Raw genomic sequence first — 21,950 nt, forward strand, 5'->3', positions numbered from 1 at the left:
CTTTTAAAATGCCCTAAAGACTTCAGGTTGTTCTGGAGTCAAAGGGGGGCGGGGGTCAGACCCGGTATTAGATGGGTGTACCTAAACTGGCCGGTGAGTGCATGTAGATATCTTTGTTAGAAAGAATACTATATGTTGACCCGTTGACTCCTGCACCTCACTTTGATAGGCCATGAGAATGAGGAGAAATTGGATGTCCCAATCGCTCTGGTTCCTGGGCAGTCTCAAGGGCTAGTCGGGCAACTAAAGTACATATGAATCTTTCGACTAGCCTATCGTTGTGCGGATGCTAGTGGGTAGTCCGCGTCTTCCTGTTACCCAGACGTAGAGGTCTTCATGTGTCCAAAAAGTTGGACCTGTTCCGAAATGGATCCGTGGCTTTCCCACCGGACCCGATATGCATAAATTAAAACATTTAAACGGAGACCTGTTCCGAAATGGACCCAAGGATGACAATCGGACCCATTTTGAAACAACCTATGTAAAAACATATCCAAAAAGACCCGTGCAGGTTCAGATCCGAGAGATCCATTCAGATCTGAGAGAAGAAAGAAAGAGAGGAAGAAACCACAGACCTGGCACTGCCAGTGGCATCAATAAACAAGAAATATTGGCCAAATAACCAATAGTTACGTGTCCATAAAAAATGCCTCTAACAAATGACAAAAAAACCTATTCATTGTGGTTTGATGTGTAGCATATTAAAAACTTTATAGCCTATTGTTTTTTTTGTTTTTTATCAGGTATGAAGGTACCACCCAGATGCAGACACGTCGAATTAACAATGGTTTAATAATCCAACAGGGGCATGCAATAGACAGGTTAAGGCAGGCAGGGGTCAGTAAACCAGAGGTGGGGCAATGGTACTGGACGGCAGGCAGGCTCAGGGTCAGGCAAAGTGGTCAGGCAGGCGGGCTCAGGGTCGTGACAGGAGGGCGAGAAAAAAGAGAGTTTGGAAAAAGCAGGAGCCGAGACAAAAAACACTAGTTGACTTGACAAACAAGACAAACTGGCAACAGACAAACAGAGAACACAGGTTTAAATACACAGGGGATAATGGGGAAGATGGGCGACACCTGGAGGGGGGTGGAGGCAATCACAAAGACAGGTGAAACAGATCAGGGGGTGACAGGTTTTTACTTTCCTAAAACAATAATGGCTGTCAGTGATTTGAGTGCTAAATGCTTTAGGGTATTGCATTCCTATAGACCTAATAGGCTTAGGCATCCACTGTATGATGTTAATATTTCAAAAAGAAATATAAAGGAAGAAACACTTAGGTGCCATGTTCCCGACACCAACATGCATTCTTTATCTTTGTCAGATAGGCTACTACTGCTATACCGATATAGGCATACAGAACGGGGCTAATTTGTTAATTTTCGAACCAAATATTATTTTGATGAGCATTATATTGTTCGATTAAAAGAGTAACTCTGTTAGGCCTTCTTCCTCACCTCAAGTTCAACTGTCAAAGTCAGTTGGAGCTCCAGTGCGCATTGCCTTCATTGGCCTGCAGTAGCTAAGGCTAATAATAGCCATACCACACCAAACCTTCACAAAAGTTTATTTACTGTTCATTTCCTGGTAGCAGCTCTGGGAGTAACAAAGACCCACATTGGAGTAACAAAACTGTCTGGGTAGAGGTCTTTACGGATCCAACAGACCCGAAATTCTGAGATCTGACCCACTTGCAGGTTCATGGCCTTACAGTGTTTCTGCTCGATCACAGTCGCGGCATTCTGGCGCACATGGCCGCCTGGACAGGCTATCAACTTCTAGAAGCTCCCGGCGTGTTACACAATAGTTATTCTCTGGCTTGTCAAAGATGTGACTGTAATCGGCAACAACTCATTCTCTTTCCTGGGTCATTACTGGCATCCGTATCGAGGATGAACTTAGCGGAACTCAGAGGAACATTATCACTCTCCCCTCAGTCTCGATCTGTCTCGCTCTCGCTCAGATCCCCCTCAACACGCCAAACCTAGTGAGTTATCTGAACTAGGGGCAACTCCTTCCCCCATACTTTCCCCATGAGCCCCCGCACATAATAGAGCTAAAGGGTCGCTACAATATTGTAAAGCACATATGTCAGAGTCAAGGCCCGCGGGCCACATCCGGCCCGCAAGAAGGTTTTTTACGGCCCCTGGGATGATCTTGATTTATTATTAGAACCGGCCCGCAGCAAGCCGGCAGCCCGCAGATCTTTTACACGCACCAATACTACATTTCCCACAATGCAAAGGTGACGCACCGAGCAGTAGGCTGCTTCATTTCAATATTTATTGGCACAGCAGTCGTCAGCATCACAGTAAAATTAACTTTCAGATACCCATCAAAAATGGCAAAACGGAAGGTGGATACTGAGAACCGGGGGTTTCAAACAAGGTGGGAGTCGGAGTATATGTTCACGAAGGTAGCTGGAAAACCTGTGTGTCTTCTGTGTGGAGAAAGTGTGGCGGTACTGAAAGAGTATAATCTGAGACGACATTATGAAACGAAACACGCGGACACACACGCGGACGCAACTGTCAAGGCCAGTTTTATTTTGGCAGAAGAGATCGCTAAATCAGCCCGGCCATTTACGGAGGGGGATTTCATCAAAAACTGCATGATTAAAGTTTGTGACGAAGTTTGCCCAGAAAAAAGGCAACTCTTTTTAAATGTGAGTCTGAGCAGAAACACCATTGCCGAGAGAGTAGACCAGTTGTCCATCAATCTAAAAGAGCAGCTTGTGAAAAAGGGAAAAGATTTTATTGCATATTCCTTGGCTGTGGATGAGAGCACCGACATTTCTGACATTGCCCAGTTGTCAATTTTCATCCGCGGAGTGGACTCCAACCTAAGCGTGACAGAGGAGTTTTTGGCTTTACGTCCTATGCATGGCACAACTACGGGGCATGATTTGTATGAAGAGGTGTCAAGATGTGTAAATGAGATGGAGCTGCCTTGGGAAAAACTCGTGGGTTTGACAACCGACGGAGCACCTGCGATGTGTGGACACAGGAGCGGACTGGTGGCGAAGATACGGGAAAAGATGCAAGAGGAAAACGCGACAGGTGAGCTGACAGCTTATCATTGTATCATACACCAGGAAGCGTTGTGCGGTAAAGCCTTGAAAATGGAGCATGTAATGAGCATCATCACGCGCACAGTTAACTTTATCAGAGCCAAAGGTTTGAATCACCGCCAGTTCAAGGCATTTCTGACGGAGTTAGAAACGGAGCATGGTGATTTGCCTTATCACACAGAGGTGCGATGGCTAAGCCAGGGAAAGGTGCTTCAAAGATGTTTCGAGCTTCGTGAGGAGATTTGTCTGTTCTTGGACAGCAAAGGGAAAGACACAACACAACTCCGAGACGAAATGTTTCTGTGTGAAATGGCTTTTCTGTGTGACATTACGAGTCATCTGAATGCAATAAACTTGCAGCTGCAGGGTCGGGATCGTGTCATCTCTGATATGTACAGTACAGTGAAGGCATTTAAAACCAAACTGACTCTGTGGGAGACGCAGATGCGGAAAGAAAATTTGAGCCACTTTCCCAGCTGCCAGACCATGAAAGAGAAGCTCTCTACCAGTGCGTTCCCGAGCACACAGTTGGCTGATAAAATAGGTATGCTTGCCGCTGACTTTCGACGCCGATTTGCTGACTTTGAAGCACAAAAAAGCAGGTTGGAACTGCTCGGTAACCCATTTGCTGTTGACGTGGAAAGCTCACCACCAAACCTCCAAATGGAGTTGATTGACCTCCAATGCAATGATGCACTGAGGGCAAAATATGCGGCAGTGGGTGCTGCGGAGTTCGCCCGTTTCCTCCCCGGCACAATGCCCCAGCTGCGCATCCAGGCTGCTCAAACGTTGTCTATGTTTGGCAGCACATACCTGTGTGAACAACTGTTTTCTTTGATGAACCTGAACAAAACATCACACAGAAGTCGACTTACTGCTGAACACCTCCACTCAATTCTGAGGATTTCTTCAGCTCAGAGCCTTACCCCGAACATTGATGAACTTGTGGAAAAGATGGGACACCACCAAGTATCACCCTCAACCTCAAACAAGTGAACATTACTGTGCAATCACATATTTAGAGTTTTTACTCAGTTCAAGTTTAAAAGTTAAAATTTAATATTTGTTTTCACTGCATGTTACTTCTCCTTAAACAAAGTGTTGTTTTTGATTAATAGATTTTTGCACTTTATTTTTTTGTATTTCAATCCAATTATATTTTAAAAATATTTCAGTTGAGTGGATGATAGAAAATTGCTATTATTGTTTTTTCTTTGAAGTAAATTTAGCCCACTTTTGCTAAAATAGAAAATATAGTCTACTGATGGTGCCTTGAATACCGGTTTCTTTCATTTAATGTTCATGTTATGGGGATATTTATATAAAGGAAATTTGTCTTTTGTGTCTGTTGAAAATTAAAGATTACTGACAGAGCCATAAGAAAATATTGCTTTATTTATCTGATCATATTGTAATATATTTGTTAGGTTTTCAGTAGGTTCAATTAGGTTCACTAGACTATATGCGTCATTTAAAAAATTTTCAATGAACATTCGAACAGTCCGGCCCTCGTCTTGTAGCTGATTTTTTTATTTGGCCCTCCGTCCATTTGACTTTGACACCCCTGTTGTAAAGCAATAAAGAGGCTCCGAACATGTTAATAACAAGGGTTATGCAGACATGCAGACTGTACAGTAACTGTCCAGTGAAAATCTCACGTTTAGAAGTTAATATTCTGTTAAAACTTACCAAAATAATGTTGACTCATCAAATACCAATCCTGTACCACACTGAACAAAAATATAAACGCGATATTTAAAGTGTTGGTCCCATGTTTCGTGCGCTGAAATAAAAAAATCCCAAATTGTGTGCACTAATTTGTTTACATCTCTGTTAGTGAGCATTTCTGCCAAGATAATCCATCTGGTGTGGCTTATTAAACAGCATGATCATTACATAGGTGCACCTTGTGCTGACCTTGTGCTGAGGTTTTTTTCACATAACACAATGCCACAGATGGCTCAAGTTTTAGGGAGCATGCAATTGGCATGCTGACTGCAGGAATGTCCACCAAAGCTTTTGCCAGATAATTAAATTGTTCATTTCTATTCCATAAGCCGCCTCCACTAGAGAATTTGGCAGTATGTCCAACAGGCCTCGCAACTGATGAAACTGTGGGTTTGCACAACCAAATAATTTCTACACAGAAACCGTCTCAGGGAAGCTCATCTGCGTGCTCTTCATCCTCACGCTTCTCCAGTGTGCTCTTCACGGATTAATCCTGGATTCAACTGTACCGGGCAGATGGCAGATAGTGTGTATGGCATTGTGTGGGCGAGCGGCTTGCTGATGTCGAACAGAGTTGTGAACAGAGTGCCCCATGGTGGCGGTGGGGTTATGGTATGGGCAGGCATAAGCTATAGACAATGAACACAATTGCATTTTATGTATGTGTAACAGTATAGACTTTACGTCCGTCCCCTCGCCCCGACCTGGGCACGAACCAGGGATGCTCTGCACACATCAACGGTCACCCTCGAAGCATCGTTACCCATCGCTCCACAAAAACCGCGGCCCTTGCAGAGCAAGAGGAACCACTACTTCAAGGTCTCAGAGCAAGTGACGTCACCGATTGAAACGCCACTAGCGCGCACCACTGCTAACTAGCTAGCCATTTCACATCGGCTACACTCACCCCCCCTTATGACCTCCTCCTTTTTCTGCAGCAACCAGTGATCCGGGTCAACAGCATCAATGTAACAGTATAGACTTTACGTCCGTCCCCTCACCCCGACCTGGGCACGAACCAGGGATGCTCTGCACACATCAACGGTCACCCTCGAAGCATCGTTACCCATCGCTCCACAAAAACCGCGGCCCTTGCAGAGCAAGGGGAACCACTACTTCAAGGTCTCAGAGCAAGTGACGTCACCGATTGAAACTCCACTAGTGCGCACCACCGTTAACTAGCTATTTGATACAGTGACGAGATCCTGAGGCATGTTTGGGATGCTCTGGATCGACGTGTAATCCAGCATGTTCCAGTTCCCAAACAATATCCAGCAACTTTGCACAGCCATTGAAGACTAGTGGGACAACATTCCACAGGCCACAATCAACAGCCTGATCAGCTTTATGCGAAGGAGATGTATCTCACACCAGATACTGATTTTTTTTTTTTATCCGCGCCCCTACCTTTTTTTAAGGTATCTTGCATATCTGTATTCCCAGTCATGTGAAATCCATAAATTAGGGCCTACTGAATGTATTTAAATTGACTGATTTCCTTATATGAACTGTAACTCTTTGAAATTGTTGCATGTTGCGTTTATATTTTTTGTTCAGTGTATAAATTGGAGAAAAAACACTTAAAAAACACCACTTGTATCTCAAACAGACTGTTTATTTATTTTTTGTACTATTTCCTCCTGTCATCATCCTAAGGAGGATGAGCTGGCCAATAAGCGGGCTACTGCATGAATGTTTTTAATGACCAGTATACGCCCACACCATTCTGTTGTTGTGGTTTGCCCACACCATTCCAACACAGAAAATTGGCTATTTAACTTGCTTGAATACACTTTTTTTGGAAGCAAAGCTATTTCACTCATATTGTAATTAATTATAGGTCATCTTTTATAGAATTCGGGAAACATTGGACAGTTATTTTAAAGAAAGTGTAGCTCAGGGCTGAAGTTTCTCCTGTGTACAGATCTAGGATGTATCAGCTTCCCCAAACCTAACCTTAACCATTAGTGGATTTTTTTTTAAACTGACCTAAGATCAGCAACGTCAACTTAAACCTAAATTGCTCACCCTAATACTCTCTGTCGCCCCCCTCAGGCTCTACTGGACCTGGGCGCATCTCCAGACTACAAGGACAGCCAGAGTCTCACCCCCCTCTACCATACAGTCTTGGTGGAGGGAGACCCAAGCTGCTGTGAGCTGCTACTGAGGGCCCACGCCACTGTCTCTTGCCATGACGAGAACGGCTGGCACGAGATTCACCAGGTGTAATAATCGATTGGATTTATATAGAGGTAGCCTAACGGTTAAGAGCTTTGGGCCAGTAACCTTTTGGGCCAATAAGCTGGCAAGGTGGAAAAATCTGCCGTTAACCCCCAACAACAACTACTCCCCGTGCATTTGGTTGTGCAACTGATTAGGTATCCCCCTTTCCCGAAGGGTTTTACATACAAGCGTTCTACATAATGGTTTAGTTGAGAGTCTCAAGTTACAGCGCCTGATACAGTACTAAAGCAAATTAGCCAAGCCATTGAAATTATATGGACTCCCTTGAATAAGCTATCTTGTCTTTGATTAGATATAATTCTGCTTTTGGTAGATGTTTCACTTTATGAATTGCTTTGGTTGAGAAGCAAGCTTGGCTAGACCATCAGCAGCAAAAACAACAGTAAGATAGCTCAGCTCAGTTGGTACTCTGACTGACATCTAGTGTGCAGAGCAAGACGATACAGTTGAGAATATCCGTAGTCTACCGACTCCTGTTTGGTCATTTTCTATGATAGTCCCGGTGTGCCTTATGAAAGCTAGGCTGCTGTATAGATTGTTTCATTTTCTTTGTTTATGTATTTGTGACAGACGTGTAGATATGGACATGCCTTTTTTAAAAAAAAATGTTTTTACCTCCTCTCTGTTAGTTTGTTTGTATGTCAGACCTGTAGGTATGGACATTATTTGACCTGGTCTCTGTGTTTGTATGACAGACCTGTAGGTATGGACATTTTTTGACCTGGTCTCTGTGTTTGTATGACAGACCTGTAGGTATGGACATTATTTGACCTGGTCTCTGTGTTTGTATGACAGACCTGTAGGTATGGACATTATTTGACCTGGTCTCTGTGTTTGTATGACAGACCTGTAGGTATGGACATTATTTGACCTGGTCTCTGTGTTTGTATGTCAGACCTGTAGGTATGGACATTATTTGACCTGGTCTCTGTGTTTGTGTGTCAGGCATGTAGATATGGACATGTCCAGCACCTGGAGCACCTGTTGTTCTACAGAGCAGACATGGGTGTCCAGAACGCCTCGGGAAACACGGCTCTACACATCTGTGCTCTATACAAGCAGGTGAGAAAACACAAACCACCAATCGGCTGTCAATCAACAGTACAGAGGGGTTTATATTCTACCACCTACAATGTTTTAATTATAACATTAGCATATTGTTTTGGTACAGGCCCATAGTATTCAGGATTAGGGTCAATTCCATTTGAATTCATGCAATTCAAGAAGTAAACTGATTTGACTGAATTGAAATGGAATTCACCCCAATCCTGAAAATTATGCTATTATTAGCAAAGGGGGGAAATTATGATGAATACATATGCTGTTGATTCGTCACATGGATAAAGATTGACTGGATGCGCTGCTGATGATACATTTCACTGCGATGGATGAATCCTGGGGGAACACGAGTCAATATTGTCTTAACATTTTAAAATGTACCCATCTACCCATGTTCTATATGGGCTTAGAGATCGATGGAAACGAACGATGACAATTATGAAAATGCCATTCATTACTGTGCGTGTGCGCTGACCCTTGTGTCAATGGCTATGAATTATAGTTTAAATGTTAATCCCTCCACTCTGTCATATGAGCATTACACACACACTCACACACACACACACACACACACAAACACACACACATTTTCCAGATGGTGGTTTTAGCATGGGATGTGTGTGTGAGATATCTCTCCTGTTCTCTGTAGGGTTCACTGCTCCCATGAGATATGGCAGAGATTAAAAAAATAAAAAATAAATTAAACTCTCTCCTGCCATTAGAGAGAGAGAGTGAGGAATGATGAGAGAGACATAGAGACAGAATAAGAGAGAGAGAATGAGAGAGAAAGAGAGAGAGATGATTCCCTCTCCATTGTTTGGTGTTGTGCAGTCTCTTTCCTCAAGTGCTCTGCTCAGCTCCTACACGGGCAAGGTTTATCTCAATGGCTTTCTGATTGGACGCCCTTTTGCATGACAGCGTTAGTGTGATCTAATGACTGTAATGACAGCCACTGGGAGGGATAAACTTCACTGTACATCAACCTCAGCCTGATTTAACCTTCACATAATGTTATTATTATTATAGATATCTGCCCCATATTTTATGCATAATTTGTTGTTCATCTGAGGACTAGTGGCAGTAGAATATAAAAAAGAGCATGCTAAGTATGCTTCTTTGCATCTCTGCTAAAATCTGGGTAGCAGATTGAAAGGAATGAGTCTTATTCTGTACATTTAGTAATCGCTTGCTTTTCTAAAGTCTACCAACATTGACAGCAGGCATGCCAGCCAAGACAAGCTAGCTACTCTTAATTTATTGATAGCCTGAAATGGCTTCTTGGTAGCTAGTTATGTTGGGAGATTGGGAATCTATCTGGGCTAGCTAAAGCCAACTTCTTACAATTTCTAGGTAGCTAGTATTATTCCAACAACAAAACATTTAACCAGATAAATCTGAGGAGGCCACGCGCCCCTGTGCCCCCTATGGACATGATGCCTCTGAATTTATTGAACATTAAAACTATGAATATTCATATCTCAAAAGTACCCTTTTGATTTTTATAATTTTTTCGGCAGATTGTTTTTAAAAGTTTATCAAATTTCTAGTGTGGGCTCTCTGCTACTTTTAAAGTTATGATACATTTTATGAGCACCACCAACACAGTGGTTAGGAAAATGGATTTGAAAACTCCCTCTGCTGGTGATTTGCTGAAGGGTAGTGCTAGCAGGGATCCTTTGGACGTCCAACTCCACCGTCACACAATTAAGTAGAAAGTTATAACAGTTAAGGTAAGGGTTATTGTTAGGGTTAGGTAAGGGTTATTGTTAGGGTTAGGTAAGGGTTATGGTTAGGGTTAGCGTTAGTGTTAGGGTAAGAGTAGGGGTTAAGGTGTAGGGCAGGGACGTCCCAAGGACCCCGGATAGCACTACCCATTTTCTGAACACGCAATCCTACAGGAGGGATGCCATTGGTTAATGTTGTTAATATTGTTAATGTTGACTCAGTTCACATGAAAATTCTATTTCAGAATATAGCCTTACTCCATATTTTCGAGCACACTATAAGGAGTACAATGTCATCAAGATGTTGTCTGTATAGGGTATGGTTCATGGTCCATAAGGTCTAACAGGAGGCATGCATTGGTTTAAAAAGGACCTAAAATGGCCACTTTCATCATGATTTTCTATGTAAAAAGCATGTTAAACATCCTTAACATTTGCATGGAAAGGGAAAGGGGATACCTAATGAGTTGCACAACTGAACGCATTCAACTGAAATGTGAGTTACTAAATAAAAATTCAGGCCATGCTGGCGTGGAATCGCCCAGTAGGCGGAGTATTAGCCCTGAACTGGGGTGTGTGTGTGTTTGTTTGTGTGTGTGCAAGCACTATGCGCGTGTGTGTATGTGCAGGCACTGTTCGTGTGTGGGCGCCTGCGTGTTTGTGAGCCTGATTGTATGGGTGTGTGTATGCTTGCGTGTGTGTATGTGTGTGTGTGTGTGTGGGCACGTGTATATGTGTGTTCGCGTGCGTGTGTGTGTTTGTAGTGGAGCCTTCCGTGGGTGGGCTGCTGAATCCAGCTAGCAGCAGGCTATAGTGCCACATACAGTTACCACAGCTCCATCTCTTTATTCACCAATCTTTACACTACGTGTGTTCACTGCACTGAGATTCTTACTGGAGAACTGAGGTTTTACCTGGTAACAGACACAGGGCATCATCAGCCAGAACAGGGTGAGCTGCAGCTCCAGGACAATGATCAGTCCTGGAATGTTCTGGAATCAGTCTGGATCAGTTGATGGAATGGAATGCCTGAGCAAGATGGTTTCTGGTTCTCTCGTTTAATGGGCTCAGTACAGAAGAGGGTCATACTGTACAGTAGCTGGCTGGAGAAAGAGAGAGAGAGAGAGAGATAGAGAGGTGAAGTGGAGTTTAAATTAATGAGGTCCTGGTCACAACCCTTACAGTGTCTTACTCTGTTCTCGCTCTCTCTCTCTCTCTCTCTTTTTAATTGTATTTATCCTCCCTAAGGAACACTGTGCCAGAGTACTGCTTGTTCGTGGTGCCAACAAGGAAGTGAAGAACTACAGAAGCCAGACATCATTCCAGGTATGGACTGACTCACACCTCTAACCATTACTGCTTACAGTAAAGGTGTGCTGTTGAGGATAGATGGCTACATTCCAATCTCCAGTCTAGCATGCCACATGGCCAGTACACTGCTTCCTTCTTCTATATGGTATGCTATATAATGGTCATCCATTGTTTCCATTACTCTTCTTTTCTCAGATGAATTACATCAGTAGAGAGCTTGTTACAGTAGTGTAGTATGTGATACTATTTTTGCGGGCAGGTGGCAAGTCTAATAAGTCTGTGTTTTCGGGTCTCATTTTGTTCACTTGCCGTTTCAGAAGGGAAATGCAATAGGTTTGATAATGATTTAAGCAAAGCACTATGAGTCAGTGGTTCCTTATATGGTAGTATTTTATGTCGCTGTGAACAAGCAGTCAGTGGTCCTGGGATAATTATTCATGTTTTAATGGTTGTTTACATGCACGTGTCAGCGTTCCACGGTGTTCTAAATTTCAAACAACCAATTAGTCATACTGTAGGTGTGATGCATTTTGGGGGTTGAAAGTAAAACATATCGAATGGATATCGAAATAGCTTTCTAGCTATAGTTGACTGTATGTTTTATTTTTCCCATTTATCATTCCTATTCTGTTTACCAACTGTGTACTACTTTTCATGCAGATATTCCATATCCCACAAATAATTGAGCCGTGAATTCACACCGACATTGTTTTGACCTATTTTATTTTACTGGCAGCAGGCCCATATAGCTGCTAAGACATGTTGCTATTTAAGTAGCATGGCAAAATAAGAACTACTGCATGAGGTACATTAGTACCAAGCGCACAAACACAAATAAAGTTTATTCTGGGAAAGAGTCTCCCATTGTGGTACGTTTATGGTACAAAGTTGAACATTTTTCACCAAATCCCCTCTTTTCCTCCTCATGCTTTCTTAGCAGTCTGAACTCATCCTCAGTTACTCTGAACTCCTATTACTTGGTCTGATCCCCGGCGGAGCCAACTGTCTTCTCTTGCATCACGTAGGAGTCAGTGGAGTGTTGCTGTTTATGCAATGTACATTTCCGCCGAGCGCTGATGCGTCCTCAAATTCTCTCTATTATTCATTCATCCCTTCATACTTCTGAAATTGTTTCTTGCCTCAGTGACTCCTTAATTACAGCTAATTTGAAGGGGTCCATAAACCGCATTCACCACACCCAATCAAATTCTGATTAAGTCTTCCCAGTTAAACAGGCGTCTGCTGACTGATGGTGACAATTTAAGAGCTGAGATTAAGGGAGCATCCCAAATGGCACCCTATTCCCTATATAGTGCCCTATGGGCCCCGATTAAAAGTAGTGCACTATAGAGGGAACAGGGTGCCATTTGGGACGCATCACTGATTCAGAGCAAATTGGACCACTTCACTACTTGCTCCTCTTTTCTGACCCACTTTCATCCTAAAATCACATCCCGCTCCACTTCCTAGTACACCCTGCCGTCATACCTCACCTTATCTCCATATGGTTTGGGACAAGGTAATCCTCCCCTGCCTCACATCATTCCTCATCCCCCCTCTCCATCTCCCTCTCTCTCTCATCTCTCTCTCTCCCACTCTCTCTCCCACCCGCCTTCTGCTCTCCGTTTCTGTGGTCTTTTTTCTCTCTGTCCCTCTCTGCCCAGCCGTCATAACTTACCTCCATACGGTTTTGGGGACCAGGTAAACAGACCGCAGAGCAGAGAGCGGAGCGCGTATGGTGTACTTTGCTGTGCAGAGTTAAGAGGGGGGTATAATCGTTTTAGCAGAAAGGGTTCTATAGCAGGCTATCATGGTGGTTATACTGTAGCAAAAGGTTGTTTCTGGGAGATGAGCTGGGAAGCAGGAGTCATGACATGTGTTGTCACCCCCAGAGAGGACCTCCTGGCTCTCATCATCGTGAAACCATCAGCTGGAGATTATACAGCCTCGTTCCACACTCTAGCTGGCATTGAATTACAGCCCTACTACTCCAAGCCAATATACAGTAGCTACCGTAAGGTCATTGCTGTATTACATTGATAGGTTCATTGCACTCATTTCAGCTGTGCTATTGAAAATGGAAGTATACTTTGGGCTAAATTTCACTTATGCATCATTAATGGAAAATGCTATTTGTTTTTCAATACGGAGGCAATTTCATATTTGCAACGGAGGGATGAGTTTATTCCGTTTATTTCCATGATAAGTAGCGATTCAAGTTGTGATTTCGGTTGTTCTTTTCCGTGACTGAACTAGCTGGATGTTCATGAGAGGTGCTGTATGACTCAGGTGGAGACTTTGTATGGTCTTTGTCTCCAGCGACTAAAACTATGGTCGACCTGCTTTGATGCAGCCAGAGCCTCAAGTCGTTTCTTCTGACCTGACTTATGTAAGACGAGCTAAAGGTGGCCTGAGCCGGCAGGGTCTACTGGCTGGATATGTGTTGACTCACCCACTGTGGCTGTAGCTCGGCTGTCCGCCACCCACGACAGTACAACTCTTAGCGGGCTGCTGTTTGTTGTGTTATTATTAGTAGCTATAATCATTTCAGGTTGCATTTCATAAAAGTGAGTCCTTCGACAATGGGTATTAAGTTGTTTTCGGGCAAATAACTGAGGCACCGCATGTGGGAGGCCATCAGACCAGGTAGTCAGGCATTTTGAATTATGAATACCATAGGTCAGCCATTTTGCTTGATTTAAAAATGGTACTGTGATAAATGCTAAAAGACAAATCTATCATTCTGTTCCAGGTGGCCATCATCGCGGGGAACTTTGAATTGGCAGAATTAATCAAGAATCACAAAGAGACTGATATTGGTAAGTTACTGAACTAAACACTTATATGTGTGTCTAAACTGGGTGTATTTTAAGAGAAGAAGAAAAGACGTTCTTGTTCTAATATAGGAAATGGTGAGACTGGTAAACCATTGAGCGCAGCAGTCAGTATGGTTGACCAGGCTAGGAAATGGTTGCAAGCAAATCTGTTGTATTGAATGGGATTCAAGTCATGTCCAATTCATGTGCTTCTTTATAAATGTTGTATGTTGTTGACCAAAGATCTTCCTCTCTGAATGGGCCCTGCTGTTTACTGTTTGATGGACCTGCACTGTGGTTCCTCTCACCTACAGACAGTCTGTTTTCTGCTCCAATCCCACATCTACTTCCACACTTAGCCACAGTACACAGTGGAGCTGACCTACATAGTGCAGAGTAGAGCGCCTGGGATGAGAACACACACACGCGTCACACACATCCTGCATGCACACATACACACACGCATGTGCGCATGAACACATGTATGAACACACACACACACACACACACACACACACACACACACACACACACACACACACACACACACACACACACACAAACATGTATAAAGTGTACTCTTTATAATAGGTTACTTTGCTGTATAATGTGTACTGTATGTAGTACACTATAGAATACCCCTAAAAAGACAGCATGCCTTTGAGAACTAAGAACAGTGTTCCAGTGGTTGTCTGTGATATGAATGGGACAATCTCCCTATATTCTTTACAAAGGGCACATCCATCCTCTCTTATCCTCACATGACACTCTTAGAAAAAAAGGTGTTATCTAAAAGGGTTCTTCATCTGTCCTCATAGGAGAACCCATTGAAGAACCCAATTTGGTTCCAGGTAGAACCATTTTTGGTTCCATGTAAAAACCCTTTCCACCTCAAGTTCTACCTGGAACCTAAAAGGGTTCTCCTACAGGGTCAGCCAAAGAACCCTTTTTTCTAAGAGTGTACACTACCCTTCAAAAGTTTGGGGTCACACTTGTGTTATGAAAGAAAAGCTCATTTTTTTGTCCTTTAAAATTAAATAAAATAGATCAGAAATACAGTGTAGACATTGTTAATGTTGTAAATGACTATTGTAGCTAGAAATGGCTGATTTTTAATGGAATATCTCCATAGGCGTACAGAGGCCCGTTATCAGCAACCATCACTCCTGTGTTATAATGGCACGTTGTGTTAGCTAATCCAAGTTCATCATTTTGAAAGGCTAATTGATCATTAGAAAACCCTCTTGCAATTATGTTAGAACAGCTGAAAACTGTTCTGATTAAAGAAGCAATAAAACTGGCCTTCTTTAGACTAGTTGAGTATCTGGAGCATCAGCGTTTGTGGGTTCGATTACAGGCTCAAAATGGCCGGAAACAATTAACTTTCTTCTGAAACTCGTCAGTCTATTCTTGTTCTGAGACATTAAGACTATTCCATGCGAGAATTTGCCAAGAAACCGAAGATCTCGTACAACGCTGTTTACTACTCCCTTCACAGAACAGCGCAGACTGGCTCTAACCAGAAGTGAAAGAGGAGTGGGAGGCCTGATGCACAACTGAGCAAGAGGACAAGTACATTAGTGTCTAGTTTGAGAAACAAATACCTCACAAGTCCTCAACTGGCAGTTTCATTAAATAGTGCCCGCAAAACACCAGTCTCAATGTCAACAGTGAAGAGGCAACTCCAGGATGCTGTTCCTCTGTCCAGTTCCTCTGTCCAGTGTCTGTGTTCTTCTGCCCATCTTAATCTTTTCTTTTTTAATTAGCCAGTCTGAGATATGTCTTTTCCTGTGCAACTCTGCCTAGAAGGCCAGCATTCCGGAGTCGCCTCTTCACTGTTGACGTTGAGACGGGTATTATTTAATAAGGCTGCCAGGTGCCCTAAGGTGCTGGTGATGGGGATTCTCTCTAATCTTTCTTTGCTTGTCACTTTGTAACTGCTGGAGTCAGGTCTTTCCTATGTCCTTAGGCCAGGGTTTTGACATTATGAACTCTCCTCGGCCTTCTGGCATGCTGTCAACATAATGCTACTGCCAGCAATCTTACTGTGCAATTGCCGGAGCATTTCTGTCTTTTCCTCTCCAAATAGGCACTGACACTTACACTAACTCATTTTGTCATGCATTTTCAACCTCCCAAGAGAATTTTTGTTCTCTCTGTCTTCCATTCCGTTATCGCTTCTTAATGTTTTGTAACCTTCTTTTGTAAATTGCTGAACACCTTCTATCTGATCTAAACAGTCAAACTGAAAAGTCTTTGTAACAGTGGACCTCAGTACATGTTCATTTATAACTCTGTACGATATAGTACAACAGCATGCCTACAGACAGGGGCGTCATGCACCCATTATTTTAGATGGGGGACGAAGTATATGGCGATGGAGGGGGGGGTGCACATTGATTCTTTAACCTATTACTGGAGTGGGCTAAACCAGGATCACACAGAGTGTTTCTTAGTGGTCTTAAACAAACGTATACACCTCACACACATCATTATTAGCTTAAAAAAAGAAGACACCTGTACCATGTCAGCTATAGAGTTGAAATGTATCAAATGTTTGCATCCCAATAGTACACTTTATATACAACACAGAAGACTGAAATATAACTAAATCAGTTGGCATAGAAAAAAAGATTTTTGGAATTAAAAAAATAAATAAAATGAAAAATATTAATAACATTCCACCCATGAAGCCAATAGAGGGTGATTTGGTAATTTGACTGCAGGAAAGGGTATGAACTTTTATGCCTTTTAGGGTTTTAGTACAACTGCCACACTGGTATATACTATCGTAACACACTAATTAAAGCAATTCGAGTATTTTCTAAAGTCTAGCAACCTTGCCAGTTGGCATGCCAGCTAAGATAGTTTGACAACTCACTCTAACTTGATTGATAGCCTGAAATGGCTTGGTAGCTAGCCATGAGGTCGGGAGATTTGGAACCTATCTAGCTGGCTAGCTAAAGCCAACTTCATAAAATTGTTAGGTGGCTAGTATTACAGATGTAACGGTTTTCTTGAGGTGAAGGAGAGGCGGACCAAAATGCAGCGTGGTTTCTATTCATGGTTTTTTAATGAAGAAAACTATACATGAATAAACTAACAAAACAATAACCGTGAGAAAACCTAAACAGCCTATCTGGTGACAACAAACACAAAGACAGGAACAATCACCCACGAAACACTCAAAGAATATGGCTGCCTAAATATGGTTCCCAATCAGAGACAACGATAAACACCTGCCTCTGATTGAGAACCACTCCAGACAGCCATAGACTATGCTAGAAAACCCCACTAAGCCACAATCCCAATACGTACAAAAAAAAAACAAGACAAAACACACCACATAAAAAAAACCATGTCACACCCTGGCCTGACCAAATAAATAAAGAAAACACAAAATACTAAGACCAGGGCGTGACAACAGAGAAACAACAAAACATTTGCATTTGATTTATTCATCAAGAAGGAATCAATATGCTACCTAGCTTGATCAAATTAAAATTAAAATAAATAGCAAAAAAATACAAAAACTATAGTAACACAATAAAATAACATTAAAGAGGCTATATACCAGGAGTACCGGTACCGAGTGAATGTGCAGGGGTACGAGGTAGTTGAGGTAGTATGTACATGTAGGTAGGGGTAAAAGTGACTAGGTAATCAGGATAGATAATAAACAGAGTAGCAGGAGCGTGTGTGAAGAGTGTGTGTGTGTGTGTGTATGTGTGTGTGTGTGTGTGTGTGTGTGTGTGTGTGTGTGTGTGTGTGTGTGTGTGTTGAAGTGTCAGTGTAATATGTGTGAGTGTGTAGGTAGTATCTAGAGTCCTGCCTAACATATCTTTGCTCTGTGGTGCACCTTGGAAGCTTACACATCTTTTTTTAAATAATTATGATAAAACGTCAGCTTAAAAATTTAGTTTTGTAATTTATTTAATTTAATAAAAAAACTGACCTGAAAAATCTGAGGGGGCATGTGCCCTTGTGCCCCTTATGGGCATGACACCTCTGCGTACAGTCATGACATGAAAACCTATAGTATCTGCCTTGTTCAACAGTCAACTATGTAAATCATTGTCACATACCAGTGGTTGCCATGGTTCCCAGATCCATGTGATAATAGGCTTAGGGGATCTGAATCTTTGGTTCCTCGATGATGATGATGATGGGAGACTCATGGGTAGGGAGGTAGCCTCTTTATATAGTATACATCTATGCATTGATGGTTAGTTTTCCTAAAACATTTTTAACTCATTAGTGTTGTTTACATCAATGTCCTGTGAACAATTAACCGCCTTGCGTCATTTTATGGTCTACTGTATCACTGATCTATGTGGTGATTCATGTGATGCCAGAAGTGTTCTAACGAATTTCCTATATCTATGGATCCATCATTCAGGGTTTGTGATGCTCAAACGATGGTTCCTCAGTATTTTACACTCTTAGCGATTGATCTTTTCCAGCACAAGCTGCTCGTTAATTTGTGTTGTGTTTGATTGATTGAGTGGTTGATGTTTTAATGCAAATGTTTAGGTTTTGAAGAGTTCATGTTATTCCTTGGGGAGAAGAGCGGTGGTTGGTGGTTGTCAGGTTGAAAAAGTGGCTTGTGAAAGTATTTACCCCATTGGCATTTTTTCTATTTTGTTGCCTTATAACCTGGAATTCAAATGGATTTTTGGGGTGTTTGTATCATTTGATTTATACAACATGCCAACCACTTTGAGGATGCAAAACATGTGTTATTGTAAAACAAACAAGAAATAAGACAAAAAAAAACTGAAAACTTGAGCGTACATAACTATTCACCCCCCCTCCAAAAGTCAATACTTTGTAGAGCCACCTTTTGCAGCAATTACAGCTGCAAGTCTCTTGGGGTATGTCTCTATAAGCTTGGCACATCTAGCCACTGGAATTTGTGTCCATTCTTCAAGGCAAAACTGCTCCAGCTCCTTCAAGTTGGATGGGTTCCGCTGGTGTACAGCAATCTTTAAGTCATACCACATATTCTCAATTGGATTGAGGTCTGGGTTTTGATGAGGCCATTCCAAGACATTTAAATGTTTCCCCTTAAACCACTCGAGTGTTGCTTTAACAGTATGCTTAGGCTCATTGTCCCGCTGGAAGGTGAACCTCTGTCCCAGTCTCAAATCTCTGGAAGACTGAAACAGGTTTCCCTCAAGAATTTCCCTGTATTTAGTGCCATCCATCATTCCTTCAATTCGGATCAGTTTCCCAGTACCTGCCAATGAAAAACATCCCCACAGCATGATGCTGCCACCACCATGCTTCACTGTGGATGAGGTTCTCGGGGTGTTGAGAGGTGTTCGGTTTGCGCCAGACATACAGTTTTCCTTGATGGCCAAAAAGCAAAATTTTTGTCTCTGACCAGAGTACCTTCTTCCATATGTTTGGGGAGTCTCCCACATGCCTTTTGACGAACACCAAACATGTTTGCTTATATTCTTGGCCACTCTTCCGGAAAGCCCAGCTCTGTGGAGTGTATGGCCTAAAGTGGTCCTATGGACAGATACTCCAATCTCCGTTGTGGAGCTTTTCAGCTCCTTCAGGGTTATCTTTGGTCTCTTTGTTGCCTCTCTGATTAATGGCCTCCTTGCCTGGTCCGTAAGTTTTGGTTGGCGGCCCTCTCTTGGAAGGTTTGTTCTGGTGCCATATTCTTTCCATTTTTTAATAATGGATTTAATGGTGCTCCGTGGGATGTTCAAAGTTTAGAATATTTTTTTAGAACCCAACCCTGATCTTTACTTCTCCACAACTTTGTCCCTGACCTGTTTGGAGAGCTCCTTGGTCTTCATAGTGCCGCTTGCTTGGTGGTACCCCTTGCTTAGTGGTGTTGCAGACTCTGGGGCCTTTCAGAACAGGTGTATATATATACTGAGATCATGTGACAGATCATGTGACATTTAGATTGCACACAGGTTGACTTTATTTAAGTCATTATGTGACTTCTGAAGGTAATTGGCACCAGATCTTATTTAGGAGCTTCATAGCAAAGGGGGTGGATACATACAGTTGAAGTCGGAAGTTTACATACACCTTAGCAAAATACATTTAAACTCAGTTTTTCACAATTCCTGACATTTAATCCTCAAAAGAATTCCCTGTCTTTGGTCCGTTAGGACACCACTTTATTTTAAAAATGTGAAATGTCAGAATATTAGTAAAGATAATGATTTATTTCAACTTGTATTTCTTTCATCACATTCCTAGTGGGTCAGACGTTTACATTCACTCAATTAGTATTTGGTAGCATTGCCTTTTAATTGTTTTATTTGGGTCAAATGTTTTGAGTAGCCTTCCAGAAGCTTCCCACAATAAGTTGGGTGAATTTTGGCCCAGTCCTCCTGACTGAGTCAGGTTTGTAGGCCTCCTTGCTCAAACACGCTTTTTCAATTCTGCCCACACATTTTCTATAGGATTGAGGTCAGGGCTTTGTGATGGCCACTCCAATACCTTGACTTTGTTGTCCTTAAGCCATTTTGCCACAACTTTGGAAGTATGCTTGGGGTCATTGTCCATTTGGAAGACCCATTTGCGACCAAGCTTTAACTGTCTTAAGATGTTGCTTCAATATATCCACATAATTTCCCTACTGCATGATGCCATCTATTTTGTGAAGTGCACCAGTCCCTCCTGCAGCAAAGCACCCCCCACAACATGATGTTGCCACCCCCGTGCTTCACGGTTGGGATGGTGTTCTTCGGCTTGCAAGCCACCCCCTTTTTCCTCTTAATGGTCATTATGGCCAAACAGTTCTATTTTTGTTTCATCAGACCAGAGGACATTTCTCCAAAAAGTATGATCTTTGTCCCCATGTGCAGTTGCAAACCATAGGCTGGCTTTTTTATGGTGGTTTTTGAGCAGTGGCTTTTTCTTTGCTGAGCGGTATAGGACTTGTTTTACTGTGGATATAGATACTTTTGGATGAACCAAGGATGAACCAAACTTGTGAACCAACTTTGTCAACTTTTGAAGTTGACTTGTGGAGTTCAACAATTTTTTTCTGAGGTCTTGGCTGATTTCTTTTGATTTTCCCATGATGTCAAGCAAAGAGGCACTGAGTTTGAAGGTAGGCCTTGAAAAACATCCACGGTACACTTCCAATTGACTCAAATAATGTCAATTAGCCTATCAGAAGCTTCTAAAGCCATGACATAATTTTCTGGAATTCTCCAAGCTGTTTAAAGGCACAGTCAACTTAGTGTATGTAAACTTCTGACCCACTAGAATTGTGATACCGTGAAATAATTTGTCTGTAAACAACTGTTGGAACAATTACTTGTGTCATGCACATAGTGGATGTCCTAACCAACTTGCCAAAACTATTGTTTGTTAACAAGACATTTGTGGGGTGTTGAAAAAACGAGTTTTAATCACTCCAACCTAAGTGTATGTAAACTTCACACTTCAACTGTATACACGCACCACTTTTTCTTTCTTTTTTATAATTTCACCCCACCAATTTGTGCTTGAAATCCAAATAAAAATCCATTTAAATTACAGGTTGCAATGCAACAAAATGGGGAAAACGCCAAGGGGGTGAATACTTTTGCAAGGCGCTGTATCTTACAATCCGTATACCGTAGATGCGAAGAGGTGATCCATAGGGATTCCCCCATCCACAGTTCCCCTATAGCCTACAGTCATTTAGATGTTAGATTTTAAACTGGTTTGATGTCATAATGCTTTGAAATCCGTCATAGACAGCACATTTTCCGGCACGGGATAGAGCCACCATTATCATTTCCTGAACCATCAGAGTAAGTGAAAATGTTGCATTAAATGGACTGATTCCTATATATTTATTTAGCTAGGCAACCAATGACCACACCAATGGTTTGAGCAATGTTGATGGTAGGAGTATTTCCAAATGCCAGGCTCTGAATTCATTATGTTGTTTCCCCAATGAAAGTCCCAAAGGTATTCTGAAGAGGTGCTGAGTCTGACATTATAACATGTTATAATATCAGAACATTTCTT

At 42.2% G+C, this 21,950-nt stretch overlaps 1 protein-coding gene across 1 annotated transcript in view; it reads left to right on the forward strand.

The window, feature by feature from the left end:
• shank2b (SH3 and multiple ankyrin repeat domains 2b) overlaps window positions 1-21,950 on the forward strand; it is a 136,089-nt gene that overhangs the window by 13,469 nt on the left and 100,670 nt on the right. Inside the window, exons 6-9 of the mRNA XM_090233556.1 lie at window positions 6,854-7,021; window positions 7,988-8,104; window positions 11,074-11,151; window positions 13,889-13,955. Coding sequence (XP_090089682.1) covers window positions 6,854-7,021; window positions 7,988-8,104; window positions 11,074-11,151; window positions 13,889-13,955 — 430 coding nt within the window. The remainder of the gene's footprint in view (window positions 1-6,853; window positions 7,022-7,987; window positions 8,105-11,073; window positions 11,152-13,888; window positions 13,956-21,950) is intronic.

The sequence above is a fragment of the Oncorhynchus mykiss genome, chromosome 1 (genome assembly GCF_057628025.1).
Source record: "Oncorhynchus mykiss isolate SJ-2025 chromosome 1, ASM5762802v1, whole genome shotgun sequence".
NCBI classification, from domain to species: Eukaryota; Metazoa; Chordata; class Actinopteri; order Salmoniformes; family Salmonidae; genus Oncorhynchus; species Oncorhynchus mykiss.